General features: G+C 44.7%; 1 protein-coding gene across 3 annotated transcripts in view; it reads left to right on the top strand.

Annotated features, from left to right (window-relative positions):
- sh2b3 (SH2B adaptor protein 3) overlaps window positions 1-20,540 on the top strand; it is a 40,821-nt gene that overhangs the window by 14,519 nt on the left and 5,762 nt on the right. For all 3 annotated transcript variants that reach the window (XM_036527498.1, XM_036527499.1, XM_036527500.1), the window contains exons 3-7: window positions 15,308-15,409; window positions 16,069-16,163; window positions 18,308-18,399; window positions 19,841-20,055; window positions 20,165-20,336. In XM_036527498.1, coding sequence (XP_036383391.1) covers window positions 15,308-15,409; window positions 16,069-16,163; window positions 18,308-18,399; window positions 19,841-20,055; window positions 20,165-20,336 — 676 coding nt within the window. The remainder of the gene's footprint in view (window positions 1-15,307; window positions 15,410-16,068; window positions 16,164-18,307; window positions 18,400-19,840; window positions 20,056-20,164; window positions 20,337-20,540) is intronic.

Genomic DNA, 20,540 nt, shown 5'->3' with positions numbered 1-20,540 from the left:
TGTGACGTGTGGAGAGCTCACTCTGCCAAGGGTTACAGGAATGTGTGGGGTGTCACTGTTGGACTGCAGCCACAGAGAAAGAATATGAACTCGGGCACGATGGGCTGAATCAGTGTGTGGTATCGAGATAGAATGCCAGCTGAAAGCTGAAATGAATTGAGGTTTCACTTTTGTCTTGAAAAAAAGAGAGCAGCTCCATTGTGTATTTTGGCAGGATGTTCCTTCTATTTTCAAAGAGCCCTCTCTTGAGGAATTTCTCAGTGTTCCAAGTAACTGCAGCTTCTGGAGAGAGAATAAACAGGTCTTAAATCCAAGACCCACAGGGTTAAGGTACAGATTGATCGATCCTATATGGAAGAATAGCAGCTTGCCTTTTAAAGTGGATGAGTGGTGTCCATTTTCTCCCTTATTTTTGAACCGTTGGATTGGAAAATGCGTAGTTTTTCCAAACCACATCCATCTGTTCATCTGTCCATCTGCTCCGTGTTACTCATTCGTAAGACTCGTGTGGCAGTACACCACGTCATTCAATCACTTTTCTTCCCACATCTGAGCTCCTGAACATGTGTGAAAATAAATGAGGAATGCAATTACTTTTAATGTTTGACTCATTGGGGATTAACTGCACCATGTAGTTTTCCCAACTTAAAAAAGAACCTTGCAATAAGTCCTTTCCCAGAGTTAAACTGAAGGTGGGTTCCCAGCTTTGTGATTCCCTGATTAAACTGTGTTATTCTGTTTTTCAAATGATAGCGTAGCATGAAGGTGCTGTATGCACTGCACATTATACAGGAATGGTGCAATTAACATGTGGAGAGAGGTGTCTGGATGGACTGCTGGTGTCATCAGCATGTAATATGAGCAGTAATTTAACACTGAAATTTAACACTCAAATCGCAACTTGAGGTGACGTCCTTCTGAGGCTGGCTGTCTGATGCAGATGGCTTCTCTGCTCCATTGTTGAACACAGGCTGGCTGATGTCAGTCTCTCCACATCCGTGTAGATATGACTCTATTGACATTTAAATAAGACGTAACAGTTTCAGTATTGATCATTTGTCTGCAATATCAGAACAGCGTGTCATTAATGACAACTGGAGAAATTATGTAACTTTTTAACTGTTTTTTTTATTAGCGTTCCTCGAAAAAGTAGTCACTAATTTGGAATTGAACTCTTGTGTGTATTTACTGCAGTCAGCTTCAGAATACCGCACCCCTTTGCAAGATGTATAGTTAAATAAAATTTTACGCAAAATGAATCATCATTAAGTTTATTCTGTTTTATTTGTCTTGTGTTGTGACAGGGATTATCATGAGGTTCCTTTTGAATGCGGTTTGGTAAGCTGCTGAAAGCAGCCTACTTTGTGTCTCGGTGTTGCCTCTCAGTGAGCCATCGCTACAGTAGAGACAACTTACCAAATCCACAGATCAACACTGTGGTGCATCAGTAAGTGTACGCTGTTGTGTCCTCCGACACACTTCCAAACCCGTTGCGTTCACAAGGTGCAGGGATTTCTTGCAGGCATCCCAAGTCGCAAAACAGAATCTGCAGAAATGCTGTGTCAAACCTCAGCTTTCACACGAAGCCTGGCTTTCACATAAACCTCACTTCAACGACCACTCTATGCTTTTGCCCTGTCAGCACTTGCTGGTGTGGGTATTTCTATAGCATATTTCATTCTTAGTTTTACTCTGATTGCATTCTTCACACACTCCAGGGCAGCTCTACTTGTAAGCCGCTTTGTAAGGGTCTCTATTTGAGCCTCTCTCATTTTCTCAGTTTTTTTCTTCCCCTCTGTGATATGACACAAGTTACTTCTTGGGTCTTATTGTGCCATTCAAACACACTTTGCATTTTTCCATTCTCACCATTCCCCTAAATTTACCTGTAAAATGGTTTAATGCATGAAACGCATTGCCTTGCCCTCAAGCATACAGTTTTCATTGTATGTAAGCCTGGATGCCAGCAACGTGTCCCAGGGCACAAGTCTTTATGTATAAATAAATATGTGTATCAGTATATGTAGATATATATTTATGTATATTTATCTCAAGGAAGCTTGCATCAACTCATCTCGACGTGTGGATGCGCGAGGCTGTGTGATAGGCACGCCGCGTGTCTTGGTGAAGGCTGTGTGTTTGTGCATGCGGGCAGTGCTGAAGATGTATCTGTGAAGGAACCTGTAACCACAGCGCTGGTGTACCTGACCTCACAGAGCAGTGTGGAAAGCCCCGGGGAGGTGAGTGCAGCCTGTGCACTTGCTCCCACTCCTACACAGAGGGTGGGAGGGGGGGGGGGGAGTGACCAGCTCGACCCCTCCTCCTCCCTCCTTCAGCTGGGGCTTTGCTGCAACGGCAGATGCGCTTTTAACATACAGATAATAAAGTGTAATATGTGTTCATTAAATACATGAATAACACGACGGGGTGGGATTGAAAAATCAGCGAAACATCTTGCTGGAATACAGTGTACACCTTCCTTAAAGTCAATTATGGTGTTATACGCTCCTTCAAAGGCACCCTTAACATGGGTGAAATTGCTAAAAATGGCTCAGGAGTTAATTCATACTTTATTACTTATTCATTTACATGATCTGCAGCAGGAGTTAATGCATAGGGAACAAGTGTCTGAATGAGGCTTTTTTTTGCTTTTTATGTCTTTCTGGCCAATTTCATGGTTGACAGAAACAAAACCGGAAACTAGAATAAGGAAAGGCTTTCTTCCTGCTCATTGTATATTCCGAATAATGATGCATCTGTATTGAGGTTGTCTTCAATTCCAATAATGAATGGTCTCAGAAGAAGATATGGTTGCAAACATATTAGGCTTTGAGCATAAGGGTTAAATATTAATGCATTTTTAGCACAAAAAGGCAAAGTCATAAATGCCTGATGTAGAATATGTGGTATATTTTTAAAGAGTTGGATTCATTTGCCTTCCTGAGAATGCAAATGGACATATTACAGTCTGCTGGTTTTCTTATGGGCATAAAAGAGAGAGTAATGCATTTAAGATGTTTTGCATTTCCATGAATAACGCCATTTGCGGCAGAGCGAGATACACGTCTCTCAGTGAAGGGCCCCCGCTGTGACACTGCGCTGTGGTTCAGCATCTGTACTCCGTAAACAGGATGCATGCATGGCCTGTATTAATGCTGCTTCACGGCATGGGGCTTTACCAGTGTATACAACCGCCGCCCCTTAAGCCCCAAGCTTCTCCAATGGCCGCATTATTTAAAAAGCATCTAATCTCCAGTGTTGGGCTCTGGACCACGTGGCGCCCTGTTGTTTTAGGAACAGGGAATGGTCCGGTTTGAGGCAGAACTGCTGAGGTCTGCACTGTGCCCCGCTGCAGAGGGGAGGCCGGAGCGCCGAGGGCCGAACATCCCGACGCATCGCTAACGGAGCCCGCGAGCTCTTTGTTCTCCAGCCGGGCTGAGGGCATCGTGTTTCACGCCGCAGTGCTTCGCATTTACAATTCCACGATTTCTACATGACCTCCCTGGTGTTTGGCCCCTGGCACCTCGCCTGTGTATTTGGACACAAGGAATGATTAAGTTTGTGCCTCCTCAGCAATGGAAATAGTCCTAAATTGTGGGCTTTACCAGCGTGTCGTGGGTTTTTTCATGCAGATTTATTTAGCACTTTGCTCCTCTTCATGCATTACAGTTTTTTTATATTTAGCTTGTTCAGTAGTCAGATCCAAAGAAAAGACCATGGAAGGACAAAGGGCCTTAATTTCAGTTGGCACATACAGTACATGCATGTGATTTACACTTGTCTTCAGTCTGAAACCGCTAAAAACAATTGAAAACAATGTAGCCAAGATACTTTCAAAGAGGTTGTAACTTCTTTCTTGCATTTTATCATCATTGTGGATGAGTTGACCAGGGCAGGGGATGGAGCTGGGGCATCTTGGGTAGTTTTTTTTTTTTATACCTTAGGCTCACTGGAAGTAGAGAAACAAGGTGACAGAAGCAGTCTCCCTCAAGGTTATATCAAGGTTATACAGACACAGGAAATTGTTGCTTTTTTTCTCTGTATTTTTAATCAGCAGCATTGGCTTTTGAATGTTCTGCGAAACCACTGTGGTGCTTTCAAGAGCAAAGTGAAAGGTCAGGCAGATTGGTATGTGCAATTTCATGCAGCACTTTCACTATGTGGAAAGAGAGAGAGAAAGAAAGGGTGAATTCCCTGCCTTATACCATCAAACTTAGTTGTTTTTTTTTTCTCTACTCTGAAAAGCCTTTGAACATTGTGGAAATGTGGAGGTGTCAGCTGTTTTCTTAAATTGGCAGAACAGTTGGGTTTCATGTTTCATTCAGATGTTTAATGGGCAAACAGAAAAAAAAACACAGAATCCAGTTGTGTAGGTAAGCGAAGACTGGTTTGTCAGTCTGCAGCCCCTGCCTTTTTTTCAGCCCAGCGATGGCTGACAGAGCTTATCTGCTTTGCCTGTGAAGGAAATGCGCACGGTACAGATGCCTTTGCTGTAATGAATCTGAAGAGCAGTCGTTGGCTTCAGAAAAATAATGCTTCAGTTTTGTGTGTTTTCTCAACAATACAATCAGGTAAACAGTCTAAAGGTGCAAATTTCCAGTCATTTTGAGCTGTTTGATGGACAGATATATCAGTTTTTAGTTGAACTATGGCTTGTATTACTATTTTTAAAAATGTTCACAATCTGTCTGCATTAGGACGATACAGGAAACACAGGCATGTTGCAGCAGCTGCACTAGCCCTCTGCATACTTTCCAGCCTTGTGAACTAAAATTAAAAACAAAAATCATCCATCTGTGACGGAAAGGAGTGTAATTCTATCAGTGAAAAATGTCATGGGAGGTTGTGGCTAATAAATATTAGTAAAAATATCTCCAGTTCTCCAGGTAACTTACGACGTCCTTGCTGCTGTTGAACGTAATTGAGGTCTGTTTAACAGTTATCTACTGAATGGCTTAACCTGAACAAAAAAAAAGAAAAACCCTGTTTTGAGTGTCTTAAAAATGTGGTTGTGCTGACTTAAACATTTTGGAAGAAAAATTAAGAAGGTCTGGTTTGATAGCTGAAAATTGACCCAATGTACAAAGTAGTTGGTGTAAAATTCCAAAAACAAAAAGTATTCAGATATGACTGTCTATTATAGCATATTTATTAGAGCGTTAAAGTTAGTAGGTTATGCAGGTTAAAATTAATGCATCTTTCCTGTCATTAAATTCTTATTTATTGTTCGTTATTAATTTAATATGAGCCATTTTTAACTTGTGGGGGATAAAAGACATGAAGAACCCAAAGAAGTTGAAGGTATTGAAGCGGTCAGGCTGTTCACTGTGACAGATGTATTTGTTTGTCCCCCTGATGTGTTTATTCATTTCTGGAATGCCGGCGAGGTGAGGCGACCGCGCTCCCTCCCTCCCCGGGGAGGCCGGAGCCACTCTCGGCTCGCTGGGACATCCGGCAGCGGTGCACACTGGGAACTCTGGTGACGTGCGTCCCTCGCAGGGGCTGCGGAATGCTGTGCGGGGGTGTCGACGTGCGGTCGTCCTGAGAAAGGGACCCTGAGAAGCGCTCCGGGGGCGAGGACGGTCCAAAGCGCCTCTGGGAGTGTAAGCATTCGGCCTGCCTCCCCGTCCCCCCGCCCCCACCCATCCTCCATCCGGTTGAAGGATGGGAACAGACAGCTCTACAATCTTCACTTGCGCAGTGTATTTGTGTATGTGTGTGGCCCATCTTCCTTTGTGACACCTACCAGTTTTAGCGTGAATTAATTGCCCCAGGTCTGCCAACAGCATTGTCAATTGCATGATAACGTGCCAGAACGGGAGTGAAATATCTTTAAATACATGCTTGCAAATCCTTGGCAACCCCGTCTGTGACCATATTTCACAAGTGTTGCAATGTTTAGTCTTTGCACTCAAGGCACTGTATTGGCACCAGCAGAGCCCCTTTCTGGCTTATGAATGTTGGTTTTCGGCCCTGTTGGCATGCGTGGAAACGAGTATAGCAATACGGATTTTGTAGTTATTATTTGTGTGCTCATAATCTGATATCAAAGCACATCTCACACACCTTATCTCTAATTGCAAACCGAGCTTTTGAGGGCAACATTGTTTTATATACTTCTTCACTCTTTGTGATTAGTGAGGTTTCCAAATTGCTACCATTTGCTGATGTACGTGAGTGACTTTTCAAAGGGCAGCGTTACAGATGTGTTATAATAAGCAGCTGTTGGGGTTATACAATTTACTGGTGACAAGATTTCTGTGAAGTGCTCATTGAAATTCAATGCAAACATTGCTTTATGAAATAAAATGTTTACAAAATGCAGAAATGATAGCCTCTGTAGAACTGAAAGTGACATTTAATAAATAGAAGTATTATGAAAGAGGACATTTCTGAATCTCTGGGCAGATAATCACTCAGTTTCCTTGCTGTTGCTGTGCTCTTCATCAAATTTACTCTAAAATGTGTCACGTGATGCAGATTAGAGGAAAAACATCAAGCAATTCATCTTTCTCTGTAATCATTTTCTATACGAACATGAAAAGGTTCTTGCTCACACAGAGACAGCCACTTCAGCACAGCAGAGACAAATGCGAATTGTATTGTTGATGTTCCCTAATTTTAGCTCGACTGTCACAATTTCCAGTATGCACCAGGGTACAGAGAGGGTTCTCCTTTTATTTTTTCCTTTTCCGCAGCATCTTGGTCTGCATAAAGGGGAAGCGAGCATCAGACTCGAACATGCGAACTGCACACCGATGCACAGAACAAATAAGGCCAGAAGGCCACTGGATGAAATAAACTGGAGAATTCTGCACGGCTTGTGGAGTGATCCCAGCCCCTACCAGAACAGCCAAATATGGCGTTTTTTTGTCAGAGCTGTTGCTCCCGAATGCCCTGGGGCGCACAGATAGTGACCGGCTGGAATAGTGCAGTTTCATCTATCAGCGCTGAGGATCCCTCTCTCTGTCGCGCACGCGGCCCTGTGTCCGTCACAGGCCGGCTGGAATGCAGATATCGACGCCCGTTCGTTTGTGACACGCGTGCAGCCGCAGTGCGGCTTTCCCAGCGAGCCCCGTTGCTTCAGTGCTTTTTTTTTTTAAAACTTGTTGAAATGCTTGGTTTAATTTCATAGATTGGTTTCACAGTGTCGGCGGAATCGTGTGTGATACCGCGCCTCAGAAGAGTCATTTAAGTCCCACAAACCAATGCTCATGGAGTACTGAGATATTCTGTGGGTATGCAGTGCGTAGTCATGTACTGTAGGACCTTTTGGATGGACACAGGGCATCATTGGAAGGGATATCTTTCACCTAGCATCTTTCAGCCTCTTGACTATGCACTTCCTTTTTTTCCCCTCATTAGTTCTTTCATTGTGTGCAAAAAGAAAGCTGGGGTTCTTGGTAAGCACCTATGCTTTGTCCGAAACAGGACACTGCGTCCAGGGGGTGTCAGCGAGGGAGAGGGTGTGTTGCCATGGGGATCAGGGGCCAGACCACACCCCTCCCTCAGCACTGGGGTTCTATTTTGGTCAGCGCACCTTATCTCTCCATCAGAGAGTTCATACTAACCCCAGCCTCTCACTCCCCAATGCATACGCGCACATACACACACACGCACTAAGGCACATGCATACGCATTGGTGAGGAAGTCCGTCATCGTCTCAGGTTTCGGGTAAAGCCTTGACAGCCTTACTTCTAGGTAATCTGTGGTCCCTGCTGGTGCTGTTTGTTCTCTTCCATCGGTACTGATGTAGCGATGTAACGAGGGAAAATATGGTGTTAATCTTAACAAGAATGCACACAAGCGGCCAAATCCTCCTGGAGCGCTTGCAGTCGCTCTCACGGCTGCCTAGTGAAAGGCTTGTTTGTTGTGGTGCAGAAATAATGTTTGTTGGGACAGAGCGAGGAAAACATGAGTAATTGCATGAAAGCAACTGAATTTGGTCATTTTTACGCAGGTGCTGAACGTCTTGTAGGCGCACTTCAGCCGACGACTTAAATATCTGAAAAGCTGTTCTATGTTCCCTCATTTCCAAATGTGTGAAAAGCAGCCAGTGTAGGGCAAACTGTATTTCTGGAGACTTTCCACTCTCAAAAGTTTTATGACCGCCAATCTTTCCTGTGCGATTGATACAGTCGCATATACGCAACTTAAAATTATATGCTGCACCTATGAATTTCCATTTAAGGACATGATGCAATATTAACCTAGTGTGAACACAAACGTTTTTATGCAGTTCCTATGTATTGGTCGAAGTGTCTCTGTGGTGTGGGTCCTTCGGGCCCCATGAAACTAACCAAGCCATCCTCCAAAGAACCACATTTACTGCAACACATCATTTGACTGTTGCTTTTCAGTAGATGTTGGCCAATAGCAGACAGAAGCTGAAACCTACACATCCCCTGTACTAACTTTGTGAACTTAACATTTAAGGACCATAAAGGAACAATTGTGAAGCAGTATGAAAAAAATTCAGACATTTTTTTTTTTTTTTAAAGAACCTCGAAAGATATGTCAAATGAGCAAAAGCCAGGGTGCACATTAACATCAAAGAAGCTTTGCAAGTAAGAAACTGTCCAACTGAGAGAAGACTGCAAATAGAACATATGTCTTTGAGACAAAGATTTCTCCTGCGTCAAATACAGTAAAGTAAAAAAAAAAAGCATAAGCCTTTGTTCGAAAAATGGGCAAAAGCTTTAAACAATGCACTTAGTGTAAATGTGTATCTAACAAAAGTTTACCAAATTGCACCCTCACCTCCAGTCTAGTGAAGGTGCTGTTAGCAAATGAAATTAAAATTAAATATCGCTTTGTTTACTGCCTTTAAGAAAATTTGGCCCTCTGCCTAAAAAGTCACATAGACATCAATCTGACATGCAACAACAATGTGTCCTGTGGTTAGGTGGTGCAAACAGTAGAGGAAATCGTAACAGTGGCATGCAAAATGTATGACTGAGCTGGAGCAGGCTCATATGAGAAAGACGAATGCATCAGAACGTTGTCTGCAGATTAAACAAAATATAAAGGTTATCTCAACTTTACTCTGGGTGGTTATGACTTTGCTTGCGTTCAAACAGTCAGTGTTTTTTTGTGGCAGACAACCTGACATTCTGAACTGAAATGTGAATCGTTTTGTGAGTCAGCCTTTAGCTCTTTGCTTTTGTTTGTTTACTTTTAGTGGTTATGTGTAAGTTGTTCCCACGACTTTGCGAGCGAGGTAACAAATTCACTATATACTGGGAAAACCACTTCCACTGCTTCTAGTTTAAAAAAAATGCAAATAATGTATGTTTCACGTAGTCTTAAAACTCTACCGCTAGTCCCACTGAACTAGCTTGCTTGGGCCAGGCCACAAGTGAAGCCTAGACCCCAAGAGCCTTATTTGAGGCCTCACTACACCCTGAAAAGCTATGGAAAAAGTAGGTGGGACACTAGCACTAGTTCCTATGAGTACGAGTTCTGATAGTGGATAAGGGGCTATTGTTAGTCTAAAATTTTTCATCTTAGAAGCATATGCTGGGGGGAAAATGTTAGCATTGAAGCTAATAGTACAGCTCTGCTGCTTTTTTCATATTTTGCTTAACAGTAGTTCAGTTCAATAATAGTTTCTGTTTTTGCACTTTTAAATTTAAAACTGATGGATCTCACTGGTTTAATAAATCCTATGTGAGCGTGTTTCAGTTAGTAAAGGTGGGTTCACAAGGAGAAATGGCTCCCCTGTTACATCCACATCTTGTCTCTCTATTTCTCTCTTTCCTTAAAGGCTAAAGTGAAATTACAGAAGGGCAATTCTATTTTTAAACATTTACTTTATTCTCCCCTATGACATCCTAAAGCAGAAAAAGGTATTTGCGATGAAAGATTCACTTTGGCAGAGCGCTGCTGAACAATGAATCTATGGTATTCAATTTGGGCCAAAGTCACAGGAGTATTACAAGGAAAAGAAAAAAAAGCCCATCTTTTGATGTGTAAAACCTGGATGGGATTAACAAGGAAATTCCTCCAGCCCACAGATTGTCAAATTGGCGAATTTTCAGCTTGCTCAGATTCCAGGAATCCACTTCTCTCTCTGCCGAAGGAGAGATCAGAACTAAACGTTCAAGGGCTCTGGAGGTGCGGCGGTTGTGCTCTTGAGTCCCGGTCAGTGTAGGACTCGTGGAGTCACAAGAGCTGCCCTCAGGATCTAGAAAAATCGCAGCTGCTGCACTGGAGGATGCAAGGGAGTAACAGATCCCTCCTTCTGGACCTGTGTGTGTGTGTGTGTGTGTGTGTGCGGGTGTGTGCGCACATCTTTGTCTGTTGGAGGTGACCATACAAGATCTGGGAAGTAAATGTTGAGACTCCTCCAACTTGACCAAACGCCGTGTGGTGGAAAGTTAGTCTTTGCTGCTGAGAGAGCTAATCAAAGTAGCATCTCCTCTGGTTGCTCACAGTGGTGATCGCGTTGTCTGATTTGATGATTTGCACGCTTTTTTTCCTCCTTGGTCGTGAGAGGCCAAAGATTCATCCACAGGGTAGCATCTCTTCAGGCCCACAACCTGCTCCCATGCCCTGCTTTACCTGCAAAGAAACTGCGTGTCTCCTCACGAAAATGGGAGTTTTTGTCAGCTTTGCCGAAAGGGAAGCACAGTGTTCACTGTCTGTGAGGCAGAAGTGAAAGCAGCCATAGGACAAAGGCTCCTCTAACTGCACACAGCCTTGACTCTGCCCCAGACGGGCTGTTGCCACGGGGACCGGTGCAAGTTTCCCAGCCTTGGTACCATGCAGTGATATCATGCAATGGGGGTATTTTTCAGTTCTGCGTCACATAGGTCAACTACCACCATGAAAACTTAATACACGTAAAATATTAAGTCCAAAGATGCTATGAACCTGTTCATGTTTAATGTTGATGCACAGCAAAAATTAAAAAAAAAACTTTTACCACTTTTATACATGCAGTTGTATTGCAGAATATATTTGAATATGTTCATGTACAATATGATCAACAAATATGCATAATTTTACATATGTAGGTGTGGCTGTGATTGATGTGGTGTTCTCATATTTATGGCAAGGGTGTGTAGTAAAAATTTATTTAATATGGTGATAGTCATTTAAGGATGATCATGACAGGAGATGGAAATTCAATTTCTGAAGGTTCAAATTTCCTCCCAGTTATTAAATGCTTTAAATTGAGAATAGCAGGTTACTGTGTAAATAATGATGAATCGGTGTGAAAAAGCTTAGGTAAACATGCACGATAGTGACCCATTCCACACCCTTTGTGTTTCGATGGCGTTCTCTTGATATCAGCACAGCCACAAGGTGACTCATCTTTCTTTGTATGTGAGGTAGTTCTTAAAGCCCTGCTTACATTGCTAACGACAGACAGCACTAATTACGTGTCACTGTCAATTTGCCCATTGTGACTGAACTGTGAAATAGTGGCTGCATTTTCCTTGAAGCAGGAAAGGTAGGTCTTCATTTTCGTTGAACTTAATCTTAACCACAGGTTTCAGGGGAGTAAAGATGTAATCTTGCCATGACAAAGCCAGCATGCTTCTCGTGGGACCTGTAGCAGCATACGCAGTTTAAAAGTTGGCCTCTGATGGGTTTATTTATGACCGAGAGGACTGTGGCTGCATTTGTCTACCACGATAAGCATCTACTCTATCAGAGTGTCATCTCTTTAAAATCCATTTTCTAAGGCTTAGAAAATAGTATCAATATGAGTGTACCATATTGGTATCTTCTGTAACTGTTCTGGGGATGGCTCAAATGTTGTTACTTGATTTTTTTTTTTTCATTCAAGACACATTTACATTTTTAAAAATACTACTTTAGTTTACTTTGGTAAGTGAAGCATTTACTATGAGACTGCAAAGTTTACAGACTACTTCTGAAAATGTAGCACTTGTGCAATGATCTTCCAGTCCGGACATAATCAAATGGATAATAAATGTGTTAGATACAAGGAAGGTGCCGTTTAAAGTGATCCTCCATTACTAACCACGGTCCTGCTTTGACTGACCTGAAGAGTGGTACGGCTGCAGCCATCAAAGGATTTCCTAGAGCAGCTACTCACATCCACTGTACCTTCCAGAGGATTAAATTTAGACTCCTAGATGCTGATCTAAATTGTACAGACATTCTAATTTTTCTACAGCCAATTGATTTTTGTCTAGCTGTTTAGAAATGGAGTTTGTATCCACTTCATCAGCGCTCTAGCTTTTTACAGCAGAACCGGCTTGGCATTATATTCCAAGGACTGCAGGTGGACTAGAACAACTTTTGGCCTGTTCATACGGTATTAACCAGTTCGTCTATGCTCTGACATTGCTTGGCGATGCTTCAGGATTAGGGCTGCAACTAACGACTATTTTGATAGTCGAATAATCTATTGATTATTGAAACGAATATTCGACTATTCGGATTATGAATTGCACAATTACTCTATGGCTCTTATTTATCTGTTGGCTTTTAAATTTAGCTTGAGATTGTTTTAGGCATATGCTAACTAACAATAAAGACAATAAAGATGAGAACTTCATTCAAAAATATGTCTTTTAAGGAATGGTTACTAGGACTAATTCAGTGAGGTCAGTTGCTTGCTGGGGAGTACAAGTCTGCTTCCTTTGAAGAAAGCCATCCATGGTAGCATTACGAGATCCAACAAACCCATAACTTGTTCAAATTAATTCAAATACAACCCACGTTGGGCACGCATGCATAGACACGAGTTGTAGAAATCTTTTGCGATTGAGAAAGTATCACATTCTCCAGTGTTCTCTAAACTTGTGCACTCGGCAGCAACACTATCTCCAGCCATAAACGTCGCCATGACAACAATGCAACGTTTAAGCAGAGAATTTTTAAATAGCAGACAGGCTCTTTGTTTAACATTGTAAAGTTAGGGTGCATTTGGAATGTGAACAGGATCGTTAATAATAGGTTATTTGCTACACTGTATGTTCAACGTCATTAATAATTTATTTATCGAGAGAAAATGTATTTCAAAATCGAAAACGTTACAGCTCATGATGTGAAGTGACATGGCTTTTAACATTAACATTAGCTATTCTAGCTAGCTAACTAACTTAACGAGACGAGTCTTCATCATCCAGTGAGCCAACGTGCCTCCCTTTCAGATGCTCGATCATAACTGGTGTGCTCCCATGCCAGGCAAGGTCAGGTTTACAAATGCTGCAGTTCACGACCTTCTTGGCAGAGTTAACCCGTTCACGCATATGGTGTGATTAGCTGTTTAGTGCGTATGCTAAAACCGGTGTGATTAGAAAACTAGATTGGAAAAATTCTGGCTAATTTTAGCTTTGAAGAAATGGCAATTTACATTGCATATGCTATGATAGCAAATGCTAACTGAAAACTATGAGAAACTCATTAATGCTAATGTAAACATAAATAATAATAAAAAATAAGTTACATGCGAAAGGGTTGAGAGTGAAATGCTACCTGTGTTGATCACTCCAGTAAAGCAACGTAGCTTAGGCTACATGTCTGAGCATGTCTGAGTCAGCACGGACAACAAGTAATGACGTCACCAACTAATCGACAATTAAATTCGTTGGCAACTAATTTGGTCATCGATTTGCGTGGACTACGTGGGTTATTCGTTGCACCCCAATTCAGGATGCATCAGCAACAAGAGCAACAAAGCAGATGACAAGGATGCCACTTGTGAGGCGAGTGAGTGAGAAAATGTGATCTTTCCCTTCACATGTCAGTGACATATTCCTGACTTTGGTATGTTTTGTCTGGAGACAGGCTGTGGGTCAGTTGCTACAAGCAGGGTTTGATGGCCAGCTGCTGTGTATTTCTGTGCATATTTGTGTGTGTGTGTGTGTGAGAGAGAGAGATTTATGGATGAGTCCAGGATGCTGTAAGACCTTAAGGTTTTCAGTCCGTGCTACTCCGCAGACATAGTGTATGGAAATGTACAGCTTTGCCTAGTGACATACAGCAGGCCAGACCACCCACAGCGATTACTCCCCTTTACAATTCACCCACAAACACCAAACAAAAAAACAAAACATGTCTGCACTAACACACTAAGTAGAAATGAAGGGCAGAAATCTGTGGATGGAGTGAAATGTCAGAGTGGATTGAGGTTTGCTCTGGAGTAAAGTACAAACCTGCTGTGTTTACCCTAAAGGCCTGGTCACACTCAGAACAATATAACTACAATGATCACAAATTTAAATCACTCCAGATCAAGTGAATGAGGGTGGTCTCACCGCAAAAATCGTTATAAAAAATAATAATGACTTAAAACAATAATGACTCGAATAATGACTTTTTAAAGTTCATTTCATTGTTCACAAGTGTGATTGAGGCGTAATGGAAGGAGTATGTTGCTTTTCAATGGAATCAGGAAGCTGATTTGCTCAATGAGGATGTGTAGTGCGTTTGCAGTGTGAGCCAAAAAGAAATCAAGATCTGCTGTGGGTGTGCAATGTGAATGAAATGAAGTGGAGTGAGTACTGTGAACTTATACGAAGATGAAATGTGGAGTGTGCTCGATGAGATAATATAACACATGAGGTGGTCCTGCTTTCGCTCTACTTTTGTTTATGTGGCAGAAGTCCTCCTGTATTGTACAGGGTTTGTGTGAGCTTTGTCTTCTCTGCATTCAGCACATCGCTCTCCATTCTTGAGCTTTTCATCAGTGGAACAGCGTAGTCTCAGAAGAGCAGGAATTGGTTTGTTTTAATCTTTTATTTTTACTTTGAAAGAGGGGGATCATGGGAAAGCAGCTTGAAGTGCTGCTCTCTTGCTCCGTTAAGGGTAGGGAAGTTGAGATGGAGGAGTTGCGTGCCAGTGGTTTTTCAAAGCAGGAACTATACAGCTCACAGATGTTCAAAGTGGTCGCTCTGAGCCTAAGCTCAAGCTCCAATTCCCTGACTAGTCATGTACTGTCTGGAACCTCGCTTGCACAATCAAAGTTCTCTAAAAATGAATATTACAGGGGAAAAGAAATGTAGAAAAAAGTAGCAACTAAAATGAGTTTCGCTAAACACCACCCTTTACCCCTTCTATACCTCACATTAAATGTTGTGTTTTTTAAACACCCTGAATATAATGTTAAAAGTGTCTGGGTGGAACTGCTTTGGTCTAAAAGAAGACGTAAAGAGACAGCCAAGAGGAAACTGGAGTCTTCTGGCTGGAAATGTGTAAAGAGAAAGACAGGAAATGGATCTGGTGCTTGAGTAATATTAAAGCCTGTTTGGGAAGTGCGTGCCATATCCTTGCCTGGTTTACAGTCCCGGCTGTCTGTGTCTGTCTGTCTGTCTGTCCATTCCAGGGTTCTAGTCCCAAGCTGACGGCACGGTGCTCTGACATCTTGGAAATTCGCCGCTGTAACCGCCTGGAGATGCCCGACAACATGAACACATTTGTTTTAAAGGTCAGTGGCACCTGACAGTGGCAGTGCTGCTCTCTTTTTACAGTACCCAATATTCAGATCACTCTTTTGCAAAGTAGCTTCGTTTTGGAGAAACGGGGCAGGGGGGAAATCTTGACTCAGACACAACTATCCGGAGCAGTCTGCTTTGTCCAAACCGCTATAAATATTTTGAAGTGTATTTTTAGATTTTGACAGAGAGCACTCTGAAGCCCATTCCAAAACCCATTCCCTTTCCCAATTTTCTTTTAATGTTTTTATTGCCCCTCCCAGTTCAGCTTCCTCAGTGGTGTATGTGTGTGTGTGTGTATGTGTGTGTGTATGTGTGTGTGTATGTGTGTGTGTATGTGTGTGTGTATGTGTGTGTGTGTGTGTGTTGGTGTGTGTTTGTGTGTGTGTGTGTGTGTGTGTGTGTGTGTGTGTGTGTGTGTGTGTGTGTGTGCGCGCGTGCATTTTTGTGTGCGTGTGTGTGTGTGTGTGTCTATGTGTGTGCGTGCCTGTGTGCTTGCATGTGTGCGCGCATTTGTGTGTCTGTGTGTGTGTGCATGTGTGTGCGGGTGTGTGTGCATGTGTGTTCCTCCATGCTTGCATGGGTGCATATGTCCGTGTGCTTACATTTGCCAAGACTGAGGGATACTGACAACCTCTCCTCTCTTCTGCAGGTTAATCACTATCCGGGTAGTTTTATATTTGAGACAGACAATGACCAGCAGGTCAGCTCCTGGACGACGGAGATCAAAGAATGTATCAACAATGGGTAAGAAGCTGGAGGCATCAATGTGTATCTGTGCCTGTCTGTTACAAGTGTCTGACTTTCTGCCGCTTCAGTGAATATAGAGGCGGTGTAGGTGAAGCATGTTTTGTGTCATAACCTTCTGCCCAGAATTGCAGCACATGCATCATCTACCAAGCAACAAATTCTTGGAAGGGTTTGTGTGTAATGCTTTGTCAGTATTCAGTATGTGCCTTCACACATATACACACACATGTGAATGTGTGGATATATGTGTGTGTGTGAGACTTGAGTGCATTCAGATTTCCAGGGCTTTATCTGTGTGTGTGTGTGTGTGTATGTTGTTGGGTGGGTGTGTGTGTGTGTGTGTGTGTGTGTGTGTGTGTGCGCACGCGTTCATGTGTATGCGTGGGTTTCATGTGTATGCGTGTGTGTGTGTGTGTGTGTGTGTGTGTGCGTGCGCGCGCGTGCATACTCGTGTGTGTGTGTGTGTGTGTGTGTATTTGTGTGCGTTTGATTGGGGAGGCCCTGCCGCTGGGACGCCAGCGAGAGGAAGCGTGGGGGAGGTCACAGTGGGGGAATCTCAGGACCTTTCGCGTTTTTGCAGATGTCTGGAATTGTCCGTCTCCGTTTCAGCCAGACTGCCTTTCTCAAGCGAATATGCACTGAGATTTCCGGCCTGGAGATGAAAAACCCAGGAGGTCCGCTTGCTTCCACCACCTCAAGGATTGAGTGTCCTGAGGCTGTAGTGTGACAAATCGCTGGACTGGCGTATTCCAGCCCACATATTCATGCAGTTAAAGAGTGGGGAGAAGCTGTACTGTCTCTCTGTTATTAAAAGTAATACTGGAGCCTAAAGTAACAACCTCTATTCTAATGGCCTAATCCTAAAGTAATCCTAAAGTAAACTGGACTGCCCTATAGGACAGTTGTGTCATAGTGGTCAGCATTTTTGCCAGTGAAGGTCACAAATGAAAACACTCATCATTTATTTAGTGGCTGAGCTTTACAGATGAGGTAGAGGTTCATGACCCAGCTTTGTGGTTTCAGAAGAAATTGTAACAACAGCCCAGGACCCACAGTTTCAACCTAGCTGGCTGCTGGGGGGGGGGTGGGGCCAGTGCCCCGCCGGTCCTGTAGCCCTGCTTCCTGTTTCCTGCCCCAGCCCCTGCCTGCGATGGCATCCTGACACAAAGCCATGTCAGCTAGCTAGCATGTTTGTCAGCATGCAAGTCTCAAGTTTGGCTCTGAGTCAATGTGTATCTGTGTTTGTGTGTGTCTGTGTGTGTGTCTGTGTGTGTCTGTGTCTGTGTGTGTGCACGCGCGCGCGCATTTCTGTGGTTAATTTCCTCTTGCTTGGAACTAGGCCCTCATCTCGAGTGAACATGTATTAAGAAAAAGCCTGTCTTCGAAAGAAAAAAGCGTCTTCCTGTTATTGAGCGTGCTCAGAACACAAGTCAGCAATTCAGCAGGATCTGATCTGGCCTTGTTTCTGCGCGTTCTCACTCGCTCTCGCTCGCCCGCTCACAGCGCTTCTTTGGGGCACGGCAACAATAACATTTCACATTTCCAAGAATTACAAGACGCGCTTCCTGACCGAGCCTACTGCTTCGTGTGGCTCATGCCGCTTCCTCCTGCCCCCGTGGTCCCCGCACCGTCCCTCCCCCTCCCCCTCTCTCTCTCTCTCACACTTCCTCTCTGAGTTTGACCACTGCCGGCAGCCGAAAAAAGAGTCGACCGTAATTCACCGAGTTCACTCCTCTCACAAGAATGACATTTTTTTAAAGTAGTTGAGCCCTGGTTTATATGGGTTTAGATCGATTTGTCCAAAATGTTTTTTTAAGTGATTCAGGTTTTCCCTGAGTGTTTCTTGGAGCGGAGTGCGTCGTAGCACAAGCAGTTGTCACTGAAGACTTGTGTGCGTACGTCACGCACAAGCCTTGTGATGGCGCACATCAAGGCTGGGTGGATCTCACCGCTGCGTTTCACAAGCGTTGTGAGCCGCCGGGCAGACTGCAGTGTCAGGTCTGTCAGGCTGTGCTGTCACAGCTCCCCGTCACTGTTCAGTCAGCGTTTTGCCGGAGTTCTCCCTCTCTGCCCAGGACTGCTGTGTTTACAGACTCGGTGTGTCTCTGTGTCTGTGTGTGTGTGTTGTGGGGGATCCACAGGTCGGACAGCGCGGATACGGAGCTGCTAACCTCCCCCCTGGGTGAAGCCGTGGCCGGCGCGAGGAGAGGGAGCTCGGAGTCCACGGGTCACGGTAGGCTTCGGCACGGATACGGGTGCTGGGATCCCTGCTTCTGAACACGCAGGTCATGCTGCTTTTTTTTTACAGGCACTAGATATTACACTCACCTTGCAGCAACGTCCCCCATCTTCCCTGACAAAACTCGCAGTGTTCCCATCTCTAATATTGGTTTGAAGCGGAACAGTTGCAGTTGTTGATTTGTATAAGTTTTCGAAAGTTCTGAGACCACGCCAGCTCATGGTTGGCCCGCTCTGTCGTGTCACCTTTGGCGCTTCTCCTTTTCAGCTTCTAAGTGTCTGTGTGGACTCACACAGAGGCCTGCACACACTCCCTGACATACATGCACTGTCCAGCATTTCAGACCCTCTCCTTGTACCACCATGGTTTGGAAAAGCATTGATTCACAGTTCCATAAACTTCCAGCCTCCCCCCGACAGTGGCCTTTGATTCTGAGAGGCTCTCGATATCATCTGATACCTTCTGAACAACACAGACTGAGCGTGTTCTTCCACAGTCATTCCCAGTAACACAGACTGAGCGTGTTCTTCCACAGTCATTCCCAGTAACACAGACTGAGCGTGTTCTTCCACAGTCATTCCCAGTAACACAGACTGAGCGTGTTCTTCCACAGTCACTCCCAGTAACACAGACTGAGTGTTCTTCCACAGTCATTCCCAGTACCACAGACTGAGCGTGTTCTTCCACAGTCATTCCCAGTAACACAGACTGAGCGTGTTCTTCCACAGTCATTCCCAGTAACACAGACTGAGCGTGTTCTTCCACAGTCATTCCCAGTAACACAGACTGAGCGTGTCCTTCCACAGTCATTCCCAGTAACACAGACTGAGCGTGTTCTTCCACAGTCATTCCCAGTAACACAGACTGAGCGTGTTCTTCCACAGTCATTCCCAGTAACACAGACTGAGCGTGTTCTTCCACAGTCATTCCCAGTAACACAGACTGAGCGTGTCCTTCCACAGTCATTCCCAGTAACACAGACTGAGCGTGTTCTTCCACAGTCATTCCCAGTAACACAGACTGAGCGTGTCCTTCCACAGTCATTCCCAGTAACACAGACTGAGCGTGTTCTTCCACAGTCATTCCCAGTAACACAGACTGAGCGTGTTCTTCCACAGTCATTCCCAGTAACACAGACTGAGCGTGTCCTTCCACAGTCATTCCCAGTAACACAGACTGAGCGTGTCCTTCCACAGTCATTCCCAGTAACACAGACTGAGCGTGTTCTTCCACAGTCATTCCCAGTACCACAGACTGAGCGTGTTCTTTGACAGTCATTCCCAGTAACACAGAATGAGTGTGTTCTTTGGCAGTCATTCCCAGTCACACAGGCTGTGTGCCTTCTTCCACTGTCATGTCCAGCAACATTGATCTCTCCACTGTTTTGTTAGTTGTCTGTCTTCTGTTGTTGAGGTGTTTGTTTCTCTATACCCAGGGTCTCCACACTTTACCCCATCGGAGCAGGTGTACCACAAGACGGATCACTTCCTGTCCTCCTACCCCTGGTTCCACGGGCCCATCTCGCGGGTGAAGGCCGCCCACCTGGTGCAGACCTCGGGCCCCGAGGGCCACGGCGTGTTTTTGGTGCGGCAGAGCGAGACGCGGAGGGGTGACTACGTGCTCACCTTCAACTTCCAGGGAAAGGCCAAGGTGAGAGCAGCCAGCCGTGTGGCATTCCCGACCGCTGAGCCCCTCTTAGCCAGAATAGAGTGTCACTGACTCCCGCTTTCTCTCTGTCTCCCCCTCGCCCCCTCCACAGCACCTGCGTCTCTCCCTGACGGAGTGGGGCCAGTGCCGGGTGCAGCACCTGCGCTTCGCCTCCGTCATGGAAATGCTGAGCCACTTCCGCCTGTCGCCCATTCCGCTGGAGTGCGGCGCGGCCTGCGACGTCACGCTCTCCAGCTTCGTGGTGGCCGGCCCGGCCTCTTCAGGTGAGCCGCTGCCTGCTGCCTCCGGCCTGACCCGGGGCCTGACCCGGGGCCTGACCCGGGGCCTGACCCGGTGCCTGACCCGGGGCCTGACCCAGCCTGGCCTGGCCTGTCCCAGCTTACCCGTCTGCCTGAGCCTCTCCTGGGCGACACCACTGTTTCCTATGGTGGCGACCGGCCAGTGGTTGCGATAATCTTTTTTACAGC

Source organism: Megalops cyprinoides, chromosome 4 (assembly GCF_013368585.1).
Source record: "Megalops cyprinoides isolate fMegCyp1 chromosome 4, fMegCyp1.pri, whole genome shotgun sequence".
Lineage (NCBI taxonomy): Eukaryota > Metazoa > Chordata > Actinopteri > Elopiformes > Megalopidae > Megalops > Megalops cyprinoides.
This window is presented reverse-complemented; position numbering and strand designations above follow the sequence as displayed.